Genomic DNA, 18,808 nt, shown 5'->3' on the forward strand with positions numbered 1-18,808 from the left:
ACTTTCTGTAACGTCATACAGTGCGACTTCAGTAATTTACAAATGTGTGAATATAATCTGTGTGTCAGCTGAAGGTTTTAGGTTTAATCACTGTGTTCCATCAGAGGTGCTGCTTCAGAGTCTCAATTTTAAATCCGGGGACGGAAAAACTGTAACCTTATTGCTTAAATGTAATCATTATACTTTAAACGGTTATGATTTAATTAATCAAACATGAGCAAAGCATGTTTCAAAATAAAAACGCAGTTAGCAATAACCAAATAGCTCACATTTATGCCAACTTTTGTTTCAATATGATTAATAATGTATTGTTTTTAAATCATACCTGTAAACTGTAAGCAAAGAAAATATAATATCTGGGGTGGGGTTGTCTACCTTAATGCTGTAGCACAGGGGCCCCAGACTGATGGAGTACAGATTTTATTAGTAGGTTCAGACAGGGTCAGAACTGTTCTAGATAAGTATAAAAAAAAAATTGAAAACTTTGAAATGGTACATCAGATTAACATGGTGATGAAAGTCTTCTCACTAGATACATAATTCCTTTACACGTCAAATCTACAAGCCAGAACTCATACTGTCAATCTTTTGTTTTCATCTAGGATTTCAGTGTGTGACGAGGACAAATTCCGCCACAACGAATTCATTGGTGAAACCCGAATCCCCTTGAAGAAACTCAAACCCAACCAGACTAAGAACTTCAGCAACTGTTTGGAGAAACAACTTCCTGTGAGTTACAGTCTTTTGAGCTCATCTGTGGAAGAATCAGTATGACGACGGAAGGAGCTCACTTGTGCTAATCATCAGTGCGGTTGTCTGTGAGTGATTGAGAAATTGAGGGAAGTTAAGGAGATTCAGATATCAAATTGATTAGGACGTCCAAAGTGACTCATTAGAATCAACATATTAATTAGAAATCAATTATCATTGGAGCAACATCCTCACATCCATCACCCATATGAGACAAACATGACAGGCTTATAAACACCAGCAAACAATACAATGTTATAAAGCTATAGAAGAAAACTAACAATTGTTTAACAAACTGACTTTGTATTACTTTTCAAAATGTGCCATATCGTTGAGGACATACATTTTTGTTTCACTGGAAATTTACCACCATGAATGTATGGAAGAGTGACACAGACGTGTGTTATTACCTGGACCATACCTTATATCTGAAATGTTATACTCTAGTCACAAACTAAAGCTATAGCTCAGCAGGAAGTATTTCTTCAGTACTTGGGCGCAGCTCTGCTAGGATCAGCACAAACTACTGCTTTATATGGTGTGGCAGGAGGAAGAGGAAAACGTTAAGGAAAGCAATTTGATGCATTTCATTGTAGGTATGTCTTCATTGGATGCAGTGGCGTAGCCAGGGGAGGGGCCATGGGGGCACTGGCCCCTCCTGAAAACTGATTGGCCCCCCAGTGTGCCCCCACATTTCTACACGTCTGTCACTCACAAATTCAAATTATAATCTTTCAGTTTAGTAAATAACTCATGATTGAGTCGTGATGCTTCTCAACGAGGACCAAGAATAGCGAGCTGCTGTTTTCCAACGAAAAAATCACCTATTTTAAATAGCTTATGTTTTTCGATTAGCGAGTTGTTGCAGTGCAAGAAGTGTTTGGTACTAACGTTAATGTCTTTCGGTGTTAGACAGACCAGGTTCGATGACGATGTTATCTCCTAGAGCAGACCAAGATGCTAATCATTATATTTACTATGCTCCTCTGATGCTGAATGTAAAAGGGGTTTACTGCGTTACGATTTACTTTTTTTTTCGGCCGAACGCGCTGATATAGGCAACAACGCAATTTAAAGCAATGGTTTAAAAAAAACTATAATAGCAATTCTAATAAAGTCATTATTGAATCATGCAGTCGATTAGCGACTTTTTTCACTCAAGTGAGGTGACGAAACAAATCGTGTAATGTTTATCTAACGCTCCACACTTGAGACTTTTTTTTAAAAGTCTATATGGGTAAGACACATGCGAAAACATTGTTTTTTTTACTGGTCAATTTTGAGATTTGGGGCTGTTTGTCTTCAGTAACATGTCTTCTTTCAGACTTGTGGTGAAAAAAAAGTCCAAAATACACATATAGGTCTTTATTTTTCTACACCTTTAGTCTATTTGCGTCTGTAGATTCCTAATAAATTCAGTTGGCGTTCTAAAATCACCATGGTGCACCGCGATTGCTGTCTGCACCCTGAAAAGCTCTCTCTCCCTCCCTTCACAGAAAATGATGACACCCAGAAACATTCTCAAAAAAATAATACATAATTATTTAATGCATGATTAAATAGCAAAATAAATAACTAATACTAAAATAACACTGCACTAATTAAGCTATTCTAAACTGTTTTATAGGATCCACATATTTTACATTTTACCTTTTTGAACAAGGAGCTTTCTAACAAAGTATGGATATATGATATTTTTAAATCAATATGCTCAAGATTAATTAGCCTTGACATAAGTAGATTTTGTTTATTCATCAATGCAAATTTACTGCAACTGCTGCTATGCCAATTGAATGGTATGTGGATAATAAACAAAAACATATTATGAAATTATATTAAATTTATATTAGTTATATTAATTAATTGTGTATTTATTTCTTTGAATTATTAATGTTATTCTGCATTTATATAAATAAGGCTATTATATATATATTATATAAGGCTATTATAAATAAATTATATTATTATTATTTGTGAGTTGTACACTATTCATACATTGGATTATTTTATTACAGTTTTTCTTTCACTTTTGTAAAGTGAAAAGTTAATACAAATTGTATTAGATTTTTTTTTTTTAGAGCAGTGAATAACTGCTATTAAAATATAATAGGGTATCACTGTTTATTACTGATTTTAAAGGTTACTGAACTCTTGAAATGATTTGGATATACAAACAACACAAGATTGGCCCCTCTGTATTAATCGTGGCCCCTCTTGTGCCCCCCAGTTGAAAAAATCCTAGAATCGCCCCTGATTGGATGTAGGTTTTAAAGCATGAATACTGTGTCAAAGTGCTTCATGGATTGACAGGATGAGCAGGTAATGTGGGGGTTTATCTCATATAGTATCTTTTATCAGAGTATCTTGCTTGAAAGACAGGGTCATATAAACCTACAAATTTTCAGTAGCCAAATGAATCCATATTGAACTGATTATTTCTTTTCATTACTATTTATTACACAGCTTTCTGAAATGTTTGATTCTGATTGGTCAATCTCGATATTCCAAGGTTCATCTGTCTTGGCTTACAGCCTCTTGCTAGGAAATGTTTCCAACTCAAATCAATATTATCTAGTGATTTACTTAAGTGCTAAGTAGACATGTAATAAGTGTGATAATGTACAGCCAGCCAGTCTATATTATTACTTTTCATCGGGTCCGGTTTATTTTGTGATATCACATGAGGAAGAACAGCGTTGTTCTGAATTTGGCTGTTAGCACTAGATCACAATGCTATATTGCTTTGAGGCAGCATTTGAAAAAACAATTAATATTAAAGGGATAGTTTACCCAAAAATATTAATTGCTCACCCTTCTTCCAGCCTTCTTTCCTTTTCAGAACACAAATTAAGATATTTTTTTTATGAAATCCAAGAGCTTTCTGAGCCTGTATAGACAGCAATGCAACTGACACATTCAAGGCCCAGAAAGGTTGTAAGGACATTGTTAATGTGTTAGTTGTGTTGCTGTCTATGCAGGATAAAAAAACTCTCTGATTTAATCAAAAAATATCTTAATTTGTGTTCTGAAGATGAACAAAGGTCTTTTGGGTTTCGAACGGCATAAGGGTGAGTTATTAATTACAGAATTTTCACTTTTGGGTGAACAATCCCTTTGAGTAACTTAGACCCAATATTACCAGTTACTTACAAACAGAGTTCCAGAAGAAGTCAAAGCAGAATTAACCATTGCATGTCTCCAACCAACACAATGTTGTGGTGTTTTGTTAACACCTTAATGATTCTGTTTTTTAATTAATCGGTTAAATGACTAAATCACACCCATATGTTAATAACTACCAAAAAACTGTTTATAAAATCTTGTGATTTCAAAACATAAGAATCCACGCATTCCACTTAGGGAATTCTATTTATTATAATAATTGTGATGTTACAGCATTAAAAACCCCTGTGCATGCCAAAATGTCAGCAGGAAACTTGTAAATACTCTAATGTTTACAGTTTCTGTTACTAGTTTCTACCACTTCTTTGGCTGTACATTTTGATAATTTCTTGGTTCAGGAAAGACTCAGAGTATATGATATATTTCCTCTTCCCCTAAAGCGAAACACCCACTCTGGATCAATGCGCTTAAATCTGCAGAAAGGACGCATTAATATGTGTTAAAAATCACATATTAAACAGCTGTGCTAGAATCAGCACGAACTACTGCTTTATACATTCTAGAAGGAGAAGGGAAACATTGTGCACTTCAGTAAGCTGAAAGAGTACAGGTTTAGGTGTTTACATGACATTTCAATGAGTCTGAAAATCTTAGCTGGTTCAGATGTTTTTAATTAGGGTTGGAGATAAACTCCTCCGTACCTCCATAACCAGCACAGATTTGCTTAAAATTATCATTGTTTGGCAAAGAAATAATATACAGTTACTTATTCCAAGAATATAAACCTTATGTTGCACCTCAAATGACAATATATTTATAGTTATGTTAATATTTAGCCAGTCCCTGAACTCATCCTTTAAATGGCTTGGGTTGCTGAACATTCACAGCTTTATGGGCTAAATGCCCTGATGCACAAACTGATAGTGTGTCTGGAACACACACACACACACACAGAGAGAGAGAGAGAGAGACAAAAACAGTACATATATAAAAAAAATATATATTAATAATAATAATAATCCTATAGGATACCACTTAAAAATATAAAATGACAAATGTTTCCCACAAGTCTTGGTTTTTTTTTCCAAGTTACTTTTCAGCCTTCATGAGTCCGTTTTAAAAAGATAAGCACCACCGATTTAGATCAGTCTTTCGATTTAAAAAATGACAGTAAATTACATTTGGCAGTTATGGAATGTTCTCCAACCCTGAGATTATGAGATTACCCAGTAAGTTTTTAAAAGTTATAGAAGTAGTTTTTTTTTTTTGCTCTATTCACTTTTATCCATTAATTATCTGTCACCCACCTGAAAGATCAGCACACAGACTGATCTGGGATCTGCTCTCAGGACTGCAGTACAGGTAGAGGTGACAAAAGTTAAACACAAAGACTGGCTTGGGATGTGATCTTAGGCCTGAGAGTGACTCCACCAGCTGGCAAACAGTACAAAGCGTGTTTGTTGTGTGAAGAGACTCTGCAATGTGTGAGGGTGTGTGTGCGAGTGTGTGATCTCCAGTGGGGACGGAAATGAGACAGCAGTGTGTGGGGGATGAACAGAGACGCCTCCTCCACAGCTAATTAACTTCATGCTTGATGGCTTTGGTGGGTCCACAAACTTCTGAGAGCAAGAGAGAGAAGATTTACCTCAAATTCAACCGTCGAGATTGCCATAAAATGTCTAGACAAGAAAACACTGGAAAGAAGAGAGTGGTGCATGAAACTAATTGAGTGAATTATTAAATTAACTACTGGGACACAACACTTGTGTTTTAATAGAAATTTCTGCCAGTTTATGAGCTGAAAATGAATGCAACCAGATTCATTAGAATTTCCACTTAATTTCCATATATTATAGTGTACCAGCTACATCCATCCTTTTCATAGTTCTTAGCCACTGGACTTACGGCTATGTTTTCTGTTTGTCTGTCTGTGTGTGTCTGTGTGTGTGTGTGTGTCTCAACACAGATCGACAAGACAGATGACAAGTCTCTGGAGGAGCGAGGGCGCATCATGATCTCTCTGAAGTACAGCTCTCAGAAGTGTGGCTTAGTGGTGGGCATCATCCGCTGTGCCCATCTCGCTGCCATGGATGCCAATGGCTTTTCGGACCCCTATGTTAAAACGTATGTTTTTCCATTACCAAAAGCACAATTCAACTGTTCAGGTGCAGGAATACTAAAATAATCAAAATTCACATAATTTGCTTTAGTGAAAACGTTTCATGTGGAACAGAAGATCCATCCATATAATTACAGATGTCAAAGCAAATCCAGTCGCCTGTTGCTAAATTTCGTAAAGTTATTTGACTCAAATCTGTGGTATAACAATAAGACAGGATCTTTTCATGCGCTGAAGTTAGAATACATTAATGTTTTTGTAAAAATTACAGATAATTAACAAGAGATTTTCCCAAGATAGATTAGATGTGCCAAAGAAAATGGAAGTAATGGTAGATGTTCTGTTGAGTTCATTGACATTAAAATGATATAAAAACAATGTAAAAGAAAAACGAAGACAAATAGTTCAAAATAAGATAAATTTTCATTTCATGTTGACTTTAAAGTGCTGATCTGACATTGTTGGGTGGACACCAGAAGGTTGTGGGTCTGAATGCAGATTATATGAAAAAACAACTTCATTATTCTGTACAACAGGTCACTTTTTGGTTCATTTAAAGGGGTCATTAACTGAGAAACCAAAATTCCCTTGATCTTTTGACATGTTATAAGTCATTGTGCTATGAAAACATCTTGTAAGATTCAGAGCTCGCATCTTTCTTGTTAGTCTAGAAACAGCTTATACTGAAGCCAATCTGCCAAAACATCAGCTTGTGGACTGTACCACTCTGTGATGTAATAGTGTGGCTAGACTCCGCCTCCGCAGAAGATCAACGCCTGCTTTTACATCGTTGCATGTTTAGTCCCGCCCACCGATTCACACACACATATTATAAACAACGATAGACAAATGTACAGGTCTACACAGAAACCAAACGATAAAAATGCTCTGTAGACAACAAGATGCTAAGCAGTGCCAAGCTATGCCTTCCCTCTGATCCCAACATTAGGAAAGAGTGAATTAACTTTTCACCTTTTAATTTTTAAAGAAGGTTACTAAGAACTTGGTCCTTTGTTCACTTCATTTTACTGCAAATTAGTTTGCAGTCAAAGAAACAAAACGATGCAGGATGTTCAGAAAGATTGAAACTAAAAGATGCTGATGAGCCGGCTATATTGGATCCAACAGTAGTGTCACAAAACAGTTTTTTTTTTTTTTATGTGATTAGTATTGCTTTGTCAGTTAAACATATAATTTGATAGGAGTATTTATACATTTTTTACCTAAATCTCTGCAGCACCCATCTGTGAGGATGTAGGCTGTCAAACATGTTAGCATACACACCATTTTTTCCAAACATGTAACTGTTAGCCAATCATAGCAGTGGGCGTTTACTGCTGAGTCTACAATCAGATGAGGGGGTTAAAACAGGACAGAAAATACCCGATTACTTATAAGTTATGATCTTTGATAATATTATAAGTGGACCTCAGAGAACAGTACAAAATTACATAAAGGCAGTTCATGACCCCTTTAATACTGAGATGCTTGCAAAAGAGCTTCTAAAGATTAAATGATGTTCATTGTATATGCAAAACGCATATCAGAAAGTCTCTTCTTTTCACCGACATTTGGATATTAAAATAGAATAAAATGCATACAATAAAAAAGAACTAGATAGGCTAGCTGATTGCTTTTGAGCAAGGCACTTAACCCCAAATTTGTAAAGGATTATCTCTGCAATAAATGTAGCATTAAATCACTGTGGATAAATCACTTGCTAATAGATTTACCTACAATGTTGGATGTATGTACGGTATGTACACATATATGTGTGTGTAAGAAAATCCTTAGCACATCCATTAATCCTGCTAAACACAAGCATCTGAACCATTAGTCATCAAAGCAGTTATATCATAAGCTTAGAATTGTGTCTTTGGTCGGGAGAAATGCAAATGTGTGTGTTTTGAGGGCTGGAATGTGTTGGGTGAAATGAAGCAGTGATCTCTGCGTCAGCAAACAGAGGATTAGAGCTCTCAACTCCCTCGCTTCCTCAATCCAACCGTTTCTAGAGGGATGGATTACAGCCGAGGGCCACTAAGAGTTTGTTTCTTACATGTACAAACATCGCTCAGTTTAAACAGCCTGGTTCTGACTCTACAAAAGTTTTGAATAGTAAATTATACATAAAGCATTTCTGCTGATGACAACAAATGGTGCAAATCTTGTGCATTTGCGGCATTAGTTTGTCTCCATCTGCAATTTTCAGATTCAGATCCTTCTTGCATATCCACGCAGAGAGCAGTCTTCACAGATTGACATCACTTGATGTTCATCTTTTGGGAAGTAAATGAAATCGATTTTTCATTCATTTTAAGCTACAAGTGCATTTAGTCATTAGAAAAGCTGAATAAAATAGTTGTCCAGTAGCACCTTACAGGAGCAGATGTCCTTACCTGTCAAACTGTTACAATTAGAGGCAAATGAGCCTTTTACAAGTTTCACTTTTACTTTAAATGTCTACTGTCATCTCTATACCATCCTGAACAAGACACTGTTTGATTCATTTAGTTTTTTTTACTCTTTATTCAACAAATTGTTTGATGTGTAGATGGATCAAAATAAAGAATGCCATTCTACATAAATAGCTAGGGAATTATACTATTGCCTTTACAAAGCAAGTCACGGGCTGTGATTATTAGGCTGCTGGGTTCACTGCCTGGATCTTTAATCAGTCTGTTGGCTGTCTGCTTGTCTGGTGGTCTTTGTAAAAGAGCAAGGGACCCTCATTAAGAGGACTTGCAGGAGTAGAGCTGCAACGAGACATTTAATGACCTCGAAGTCAGCAGACAACTCAAGTGAGGTTGTTTAATCTTTGTTTTTGTTTTTTTGGTTTTGTTAGGGTTTTTTTTTTTTTTTTAAGAATGCTCCTAAACCAAATGGTGGAAATATCCTGCAATGAACCTTGTTTATCGTTTCATGGCTGTTTCTTTCAGCCCTCAACATTTTATATTCAGGAGCTGCAGTGCCCTCTGGTGGACAAACTGATTTGTTGCATTCGCCAACACTATTCTGCATTTGTTTCCAATGTTCTCCCAGTTTTGCTGCCTTTGCTAAGGTGCAATTATTACAGAATTATTCCTGTGCTAGAAAGAAGTCAATTTAACCTTAATTGAACGATCAAACTCGATGCATCTCTTTTTTTCCTTCTTTTTCTCTCTCAATATCACCAATGTATTTCAGGTATCTCAAGCCAGATGAGAACAAAAAATCAAAGCACAAGACAGCTGTCAAAAAGAAGACCCTCAACCCCGAATTCAATGAAGTAAGATTAACTTAACCAATGCCTGATTTACAGACTCTGTAACGCACTTTGTTTCTATAAATGCTAATTCCATTTTCCCTATAACAGGAGTTTTTCTATGAGATCAAGTACGCTGACCTCAGTAAAAAGACCCTGGAGGTGACCGTCTGGGACTATGATATTGGCAAATCCAATGATTTCATTGGTAGGAAAGATTTACAAATATGGTTAATCTTTTTATCCCCTATTTTTTTTTTATTGTTATTATTTTATATTATTATCTTTAAACTATATTTTTATTTTTCATTGTTGCAGTTTGCATTGCGATATATTTTAAATGGTATGTTACCTAATGAATGCAGTATCAAAGGTTAACCATCTAATCTAATCTAAATAAAGATGCAATCCCAGGCCAGGGCTCAGTAGATTTCACGGTCAGGCCAGTGGTTCAGATTTCTACTTGCCCTAATCACATTTTTGCAAGTGTAATTGTTATGAACTTTTGTATATGAACTTATAGTCAGGTGTGACTTATCAAAATTAATTTGACATGAACCGAGAGAAATCAAGATAAAACATTACCATCTACAGCCGCTCTTCGCTGCTCAGTGCTCCTGTAGTCTACACTCAAAACATAGAGCGCCCTCTCGCGGCTGGAGACGGTAATGTTTTCTCTTGGTTCTTGGTTATAAGTAAGTGCGACTTATATATGTTTTTTTTCCTCGTCATGACGTATTTTTGGACTGGTGCGATTTATACTCAGGTGTGACTTATAGTCCGAAAAATACGGTATACTAAAATTGTCTAATAAAATTATTTACTATTATTACTATAATACTCCAAGACAGCAACAAATTATTTTACTATAAACAATTACATGAAAGAGAAAGTACAAGGAAAAACATTACTGGTTTGTCATTTCTAAAATTGTAAAAAATCATACTGATGTCATGATGATGAAGTGAAGACTATCACAAGTCATTCGTACTATTTCGACAAAAACTGACAGATTGAGAAGCTGAATTGACAACCAAATGTAACAGAAAACCAAACATTTTAAGTTTTCAAAAAATGTTTGTACATTATCAAAAGATGCAAGATACTGACCCAGTTGACCCTTCGCAAAAAGACCCGTCCCCCTTTGTTACTGTTGCCATGTCCAACAAGCCATGCTGCTCTCACACCACACATGTTCTCTGACAGACAAGACAGAGCAAATTACTTTTGGTATGAAGCAGTCTCAGCTTTCAAAATATCTTATTCTGTAAAGAATTCAAATTTGTAAAAAAAACTTTAATGTTTTGTGACAGATCGCTGTAGTGCCTCAGTTTAAGCAGCACGTGAATGATCTTCTAGACCTCTTTACTAGTTATGGCACAGAATAAACATGAATGAACATACCCCAGAAAGTATCTTGTTTCAACTGTGGAAGAACGTCAATACACACCATTTTTTAAGTTTAAATCCACCGATGTCAATCTGTGTGTTTGCCAGACAAGCAGGTCATCTATATAGTTGAGGTCTGTGTCCCATGGGGAACTATTGACCTTTGTGTTTTTTTGGATGTTTTAATGAACACTTCCTCCCTTTCTCCAGGTGGAGTCTCTTTAGGTATAAATGCCAATGGGGAGAGGCTAAAACACTGGTTTGACTGTCTGAAAAACAAGGACAAGAAAATTGAGCGCTGGCACACGTTAACCAATGAACTCCCTGGTTCAGGGTACAATGACTGAGAGGCTCTTTGCAGTGGATGCCCCGAAGCCCGCCCCTTTCCTACATGATGTCCATGTAAAGCCCAGCAGCCTGTGATGATGGATGGATCGACACTCCCGACAGTCCACTGATTTAGAGATTGGTGCCAGTATCGGTTTCAACACACCTGCTCTATCTCTTGTACCTTTTCTGGTGTTCAGCTTGCAGTCTGATTGTGTGGCTTTTGGGCTTATATAAGGGTCTTTAATCAGCCTGTGCTTGTACAACCTCACTGAAAATGGAGAGATGTTGTTCCAACAGTCAACAAGAGATCAGTCCCTGTTTTCAAATATTTAACCACAGTCTACTGCTCTCTTTCTCCGTCCTCTTGAGGTTTTATGTGTATTCAAGAATCCTGTTTACAGAAATTAGCTGTCAGTAAATGTATGATTATGCGTGTGCATCATGGCAGCAAAGGGGCTCTGATAATACACTTTCCAAAACAATATTGTTTACAGACCAGAAACTTTCTGATGTCCATCTTAAAGCCAGGGTATAAACTACACAATTGTATTTTAAAGACAGATGATTGTGAAGATTATATCAGTTGGTGGAAGTTAAAGAATTGTAGTTCTTACAATATAAACTCCCAACGAATTTGCCCCTTCTCTTAGTTTGTCTACTTAATGAATGTAATTGACCTTTGAGTTCCAGTACTCTCACTGCAAATGAACAGTGTGCCATTGACATTGAGACAGCACACAGCAGAGTTTCAATAGCCATTTTTCTAGGGTGAAAACAGTGCACACACAGAGAAGCTGAAATTGCTCTGTTCTAGAAATGAATACTATTGATTGATTTTTGGATTAAACACTGTGGCCAAGTCCAATTTATATATTGCATTAATATCTTTTACTCTAAAATGTTTCAGTCTGTAAATCCAAAAAAAAAAAAAAAATGGAATGGACAAACTTGTTTTGAGATCTATTAATGGCATGTTTATCTTATTCTTTATTTGAGCATTTTAAAGATGACTAAATATATCTATTTTTAAAATACTGTGTTAAAGTTATTTAGCATTTTTATTTTGCGCCATTAAATTTTAACCAGTGTATTATTTTAACCTTTCTGTGTCATTGCATATTTAGCATGCCGTTGGTGGGTATCATAGATATTATTATTGTATTTTTAAGTTGTTTGTTGTTTTATTCTTCCCTCATTTCCAGAAGATTTTATTCATTGAGGTCAACTCTAGATTGGAGATGAGACTTCAGATGTTGGCCATTTATTAAACACACTGACGCTCCAAGCAGAACTGTCTACAGCCCTACAATGTATGTTCTCTCTTGACAGTTCATTGTGCAAGCCACTCCTGTGACATTTTTGTAATCTTTTTGCGTTTGTGCACAAACTCTATGGCATAACAATGCATGCAATGTTCTTGGGCTGTCATTAAAATAATTTTGCTCAATGTTTGATACTGCTGTTCTCTGTAAAAAGAGAGTTCCTGCTCTTGGATGCTATAGGAATGTCAGCCTTCCTTCTCGGACCGTTTTTGTACTTTGGAACGCCATCGCATTCCCCGTCAGTTTGCTCTATTGACTGGACATGTGACTGCATGTTACAAAAAATAAATCTTGTCTTGTTTTGATCATTTTAACTCTCAGGCAATTGTTTGCATATGATAGTGGTTCTCTGATGAAGTCAATATATTTCTTCTCCTGGTTCACCTTAATCTTGCACCGAATGGCCAAATTATTGTGCCTTTTCTTTTGTAACTGTGTTTTTGCACCACTCACTTTACAGAGATTGAAATGAGCTTTTAATATGGAAACAATACAATACACATAGCATAGTTATATTCTTGTCAGTGTTACACTGGTAAAACATTGTCTCCTGTAGTATGCCTCTTAAATAAAAATAATGGATATCCTTACACTGTGTGATAGTGCCGTTGATGGCATGGGTGCAAGGCTGAGGTGGAAGATGCTTGTATAACTTCAGATTCTGGCATCTGGTAGTGTTGAACATTCAGACTAAAAAATAAACCTTTTGGCTTTGTTTGCTGCCTCACTCATTGTGCATCTTAAATTGCTCATGCGTTCTGTTTATTTAAATGTTTATTTTAGACCATATAAAATATTTAACATGTTGTATTTTGTTATCAATGTTCATTTTTGTGCACGTCATGTTTATGTTGTTAAAAGCCACCTGAAGTGAAAATATGGTAGAAATCTAATGAACCACTGAAAGCATTAAGGGTGTAATTATAATGTCATTATCATGTGCTGTCAGACACCAGAATCTGTTGTTACCTTTAATTTTTGTCCAGTTTCAAAAATGTTCAAGTATTATATCTATAGTTTGTTTTTTACTATGGCGAATGATATTTGCTGTTCACATGTTCAGAACTGGAAACCCATATCAAATAAAATGAGTTCACCTCTTTTTGTCTTGGACATTAATATCAAACTGGAAGAAAACTATAACCTACTTGAAAAAGAAAAACCCAGAATACTGAATAAATAATTATTTTGAAAATAATGTTAGGAATCTTTTATGGTTTCATTAACCTAAGTTATGCAAAAAACATAAAATAACATCTAAAAAAGAAAGAAAGAAATAACTTATTCCTCCAGTCTTTTTTTTGTAGTAATACTTTTAAAAATTGGAATTAAAACTTTTTTTATGCAAAAAGATGTTATGATCTGAAAAAAAAAAAAAAACGAATGACGAAGAACTTTAAACTCTCTTAAAAGTACAGACACCTCCTCTCCTTCTGGGCTTGGTGCCATCTGTGGCCTTGTTCACCCAGTGAGCCTAAAAACTCAACATCTTCCCCATGTGTTGTAAGCCTAGTCTCTGAGCATCATCTATCGGCCTGTTGTTGAACCTGTCTCTTTGCTGTCATTTCAGAGAAAAATTAAATAATGATGCTTTAAATACAGGTACAGTGGTGCTTTTATATACCTACACAACCAAAAGTTGTCACAGTGTCTGGTCTGTGTGTCCACTAGTGGTCTCACTTCCCCATAACCACCACACTGCAGGTACTACATTTCCCACGCCTTGTCCCTTCATCACGGTTAATCACACACCTGTTAATTGCACTCAGCTGTCTCCACTGTCATCTTCTTCACCTATCTATATAAACCGGTCTGTTTTCTATCAGTTCATGGAGTCCTTTTTTCATCACACGGGTTTCTCACGTTCCTTGTGTTTTTCATGTTTCTTGTTTTTTGGACTGCTTTCATTGGTTTTGACCTCCTGCCTGTTTTGGATTTTGATTTTGGATTTCCCATTAAACACTGCTATTGGATCTCTCGTTTCGTGTGTGCATTCTTGACAGAAGGACTCCATAAGGTCCAGATCCGCCCTGGTGGGCTTCTATCTCTACCGCACGGCTCTGGTGGTCCTCTGCGCCGCCCTGGTGGGCTTCTGTCTCAACCGCACAGTTGTGGTGGTCTTCGGCGCCACCCTGGTGGGCTTCTGTCTCGTCTGCTCGGCTGTGGTAGTACTCTGCACCGCCCTGGTGGGCCTCTGTCTTGACCGCAGGGCGGTGGTGGTTCTCTGCACTGCCCTGGTGGGCATCAGTCCCGTCTGCTCGGCTGTGGTGGGCTCCAGCTCCATCTGCGCCATGCCGGTGGGCTCCAGTCCACCTGCTCCACCCTGGATTCCTGCCCTGTCGGCACTGTCCTGGGACCCTGAACTTTCAGTTCCCTCCTGGCCTCTTTGTTTTGTTGTTGTTTTGTTTTTTTCACCTCTGTTTCCCTCTATGGACCTGGCCCTCCGTCCCTCCCCCTGGTCCTCCGCCGGTCCACCTCCCTCCTGGTCTCGTTGTTGTTGTTATTATTGTTGTATTGTTTTTTTTTCACTTCCTTTCTCTGTTTCCCTCTATGGACCTGGCCCTCCGTCCCTCCCCCTGGTCCTCCACCAGTCCACCTCCCTTCTGTCTCTGTGTTCCTTGGTTTGTTCTTGTGTTCGGTGGAGCATCTGGTAGCTGCTCCTTAGAGGAGGGGGTAATGTCACAGTGTCTGGTCTCTGTTTCCCTGGGTGTCCACTACAGTGTTTGGAATAACGCCGTTTAAAAGAACGCCGTTAGGTAACGACGTTATTTTTTCAGTAACGGGGTAATGTAATTAATTACTTTTCCCGTCGTTATAACGCTGTGAACATTACTCAGTTCATGGAGTCCTTTTTTCATTACACGGGTTTCTCATGTTTCTTGTTTTTTGGACTGCTTTCATTGGTTTTGAACTCCTGCCTGTTTTGGATTTTGATTTTGGATTTCCCATTAAACACTGCTATTGGATCTCTCGTTTCGTGTGTGCATTCTTGACAGAAGGACTCCATAAGGTCCAGATCCAGTGGTGTGCGATTTCGTATCCGTTCCCCAACCACCATAGAGGGGCGGATGGGGAGACTGTCAAACCTAACCACCCTCCGTCAGAAGGGGAGTGAGGTGGGTGGTTTGGCTCAGGTCTTTTGGACAATGGCAGTGGGGCTGGGGTATAATGATGAGGCCCTGAAGGACCTATTCAACGACTGCCTGGATGAGCCTTTGCTGGGGTGGGAAATGAAGGGGCTGGAGATCCTGGACTTTTGGGGGATCATCAGTTACCTTCAACATCGTAGTCAATGGGATACACAGACCACACCCGTCTCTCTAGACATGATGGCCGCCGGCCCAGCACCACTGCACAAGATGGCAGGCACAGGTGAGTCAGATCCCCGTTGACCCTCCAGAGTTGAGTCAGGTCCCGTTGACCCTCCAGAGTCGAGTGTTGACCCTCCAGAGTCGAGTCAGGTGCCCGTTGACCCTCCAGAGTCGAGTCAGGTCCCCGTTGACCCTCCATAGTCAGGTCAAGTCACCATTAACACTCATGAGTCAAGCACTACCACAGGTAGACCTCAGGAGTCAGGGCAAGTCACCGTTGATCTTCCTGGGCAAGGTCAAGTCACCACGGATCTACCAGAGCCTCTTAACGTCTCTGCTGAACTTCCAGAGCCTCTCCACGTCTCTGCTAAACTTCCAGAACCTCTCAACGTCTCTGCTGAACTTCCAGAGCCTCTCAACGTCTCTGCTGAACTACCAGAGTCTCTCCACGTCTCTGCTGAACTACCAGAGCCTCTTAACGTCTCTGCTGAACTACCAGAGCCTCTCCACGTCTCTGCTGAACTTCCAGAGCCTCGTCACATCTCAGCCAAACTTCCTGAGCGCTCATCCTATCCTGTCAGGGCCATGGAGGCCATCCAGGAACTCACTGCCTGTCCTGTCATGGCCATGGAGACCATTTACCATCTCCTCAGGGCCACGGAGGCCACCCTTAACCTGTTCATGTTCTCTATTTCAGGCTTACCTAACCAGACTTGCTCTCCTGTGCCATCAATCCCACTGTGGTGGTCCTCTGTGCCGCCCTGGTGGGCTTCTGTCTCAACCACACAGTTGTGGTGGTCTTCGGCGCCCCCCTGGTGGGCTTCTGTCTCAACCACACAGTTGTGGTGGTCTTCGGCGCCACCCTGGTGGGCTTCTGTCTCGTATGCTCGGCTGTGGTAGTACTCTGCACCGCCCTGGTGGGCCTCTGTCTTGACCGCAGGGCGGTGGTGGTTCTCTGCACTGCCCTGGTGGGCATCAGTCCCGTCTGCTCGGCTGTGGTAGGCTCCAGCTCCATCTGCGCCATGCCGGTGGGCTCCAGTCCACCTGCTCCACCCTGGATTCCTGCCCTGTCGGCACTGTCCTGAGACCCTGAACTTTCAGTTCCCTCCTGGCCTCTTTGTTTTGTTGCTGTTTAGTTTTTTTTTACCTCTGTTTCCCTGGCCCTCCGTCCCTCCCCCTGGTCCTCCACCGGTCCACCTCCCTCCTGGTCTCGTTGTTGTTGTTATTATTGTTGTATTGTTTTTTTTTTCACTTCACAGTGTCTGGTCTCTGTTTCCCTGGGTGTCCACTACAGTGTTTGGAATAACGCCGTTTAAAAGAACGGCGTTAGGTTACAACGTTATTTTTTCAGTAACGGGGTAATGTAATTAATTACTTTTCCCGTCGTTATAACGCTGTGAACATTACTGGACATTAAATGCTGTGCGTTACTATGCATTACTTAAATAAACTGTATAATCCGAACGCACCACCCTGGCTCACACAGCTAGTGAGGAGGTGGGTTAATAACGAGATAAGCGATTATGATTGGCAAAGGCAGAGTCATGTGTTTCATGGTAGCCAATCAGAGCCAGTGTTTTTACGCACATGCCAGCACACACGCCAGCTGGGCCAAACACACACACGCAACAGCTAAACAGATTCGCAGCAGCAAAGATGGCGAGTCAGGAGCAATCCGATGAAAAGTTGCCATTTTCAAGGTGGAGATATAAGCACTACTTCAAATGCATTGTGGTCAAAGGCAGACACGTGCATGTAATGTGTGTATTATGTCCAGGAGCAAAGACTTTGTCGACATCTGTTGTAAGCAAGTATAATTTAATGAAGCATCTCACAACGACACACGCACCTACAAAGCTAGTGGCCAAAAAACACTTTTCTTACAAAGATAATACTTGAAGTGCAGGATAAAACTCTTGCTGTCTGCTGACGTGCAAAAAATATCAAAAGTTATGTACGAACACCTGTCTATTCTACTCATTTCAACTAACTTGTTAAAACAGCTCCAAAAATACAAATTCTTTGACATATAGCAACTTTTTTTTTTTGAACCATAACGCAAATAGTTACTTTCCCTGGTAACGAGTTACTTCGATTTTAGAGTAATTCAGTTACTAACTGGTCTCAGCTTTGGTGGGTTTAATTCCCAAAATTAATCCCCCCCCCCCCCCCCCCACCCCGGGATTAATTCGTTGTAAGAGACCAGTGATTTAATGGTGATTTAGTATAACTGTATAATCTCAAAAATGCACTCTCAATAAATAAAAATCTGAGACTGTGTAATGCTGAACAACCAAACGTTTTATTAAGATTATGTACATTAGTATTTACACTAACAAAAAATACTCTGCCACAAGGAAAAAAAACTTAAAAAATAAATATAATAACCTTTTTCTATTATAAACACTATTTACCCTCCAGTACACTCAGGTTTATGTTGACTGCAAGATTCTAAGTAAAGGTACAGGCTTATTGACATTCAGTTACTTGCTAACGTAGCATTCTATCATCCTGGGTAATACTATCACCAGTTAATACTATTTTCCACAGAATATGCATTTGAAAGCCTGGTCCGTGACTAATGCTAGTTTATTTGTGTGGCTAGCTAGTTATTTTGCCTACTTACACTCTGACTCTGCTTTATGAAAAAGCTTCTTATGTCCCCTTTCTTCTTCTTGGGTGGCATCTACAGTAAAGTACAAAAAAAAAAAAAAAAAACGGAATATTAAAATGTTAATATTTTAATATTAACGTCTTCAACATGCGCGTGCACACAAACCACCCGCTCGCTGCTAGTGCAAGCACAAAAGTAGTCCCGGCCCGCGCGTGTAGCCTGTCAGAGACCCCGCCGCCAATCAAATTACGGCATTTCTTGTACTGTCATCGTCCAGGCCGTTAGAATCAATCCAAATAGCAGTGCAAAGATCCAAATAACAGTTCAAAGGAGCTTGCTAAATATTGGTGGGGACAAATTTGTCATCTCAAAATATTGATAGGGACTAGTACCTAGCGTCCCCCCTTAAACCTACGCCCATGGTAACTACAATTAATTACTTTTTTAAAGTAACGTTCCTAACAGTGGTCCACTAGTGGTCTCACTTCCCCATAACCACCACACTGCAGGTACTACATTTCCCACGAGCCTTGTCCCTTCATCACGGTTAATCACACACCTGTTAATTGCACTCAGCTGTCTCCACTTTCATTGTCTTCACCTATCTAT

At 38.9% G+C, this 18,808-nt stretch overlaps 1 protein-coding gene across 6 annotated transcripts in view; it reads left to right on the top strand.

Moving 5' to 3' along the window:
* The window catches only part of LOC127957264 (double C2-like domain-containing protein beta), a 283,809-nt gene extending 270,435 nt beyond the window's left edge, over nucleotides 1-13,374 (top strand). For all 6 annotated transcript variants that reach the window (XM_052555724.1, XM_052555726.1, XM_052555727.1 and 3 more), the window contains 5 exons: nucleotides 603-729; nucleotides 5,840-5,997; nucleotides 9,176-9,257; nucleotides 9,345-9,441; nucleotides 10,833-13,374. In XM_052555724.1, coding sequence (XP_052411684.1) covers nucleotides 603-729; nucleotides 5,840-5,997; nucleotides 9,176-9,257; nucleotides 9,345-9,441; nucleotides 10,833-10,969 — 601 coding nt within the window. In that variant the 3' untranslated portion in view covers nucleotides 10,970-13,374. The remainder of the gene's footprint in view (nucleotides 1-602; nucleotides 730-5,839; nucleotides 5,998-9,175; nucleotides 9,258-9,344; nucleotides 9,442-10,832) is intronic.
* Nucleotides 13,375-18,808: the final 5,434 nt, after the last annotated feature.

Source organism: Carassius gibelio, chromosome B5 (assembly GCF_023724105.1).
Source record: "Carassius gibelio isolate Cgi1373 ecotype wild population from Czech Republic chromosome B5, carGib1.2-hapl.c, whole genome shotgun sequence".
NCBI classification, from domain to species: domain Eukaryota; kingdom Metazoa; phylum Chordata; class Actinopteri; order Cypriniformes; family Cyprinidae; genus Carassius; species Carassius gibelio.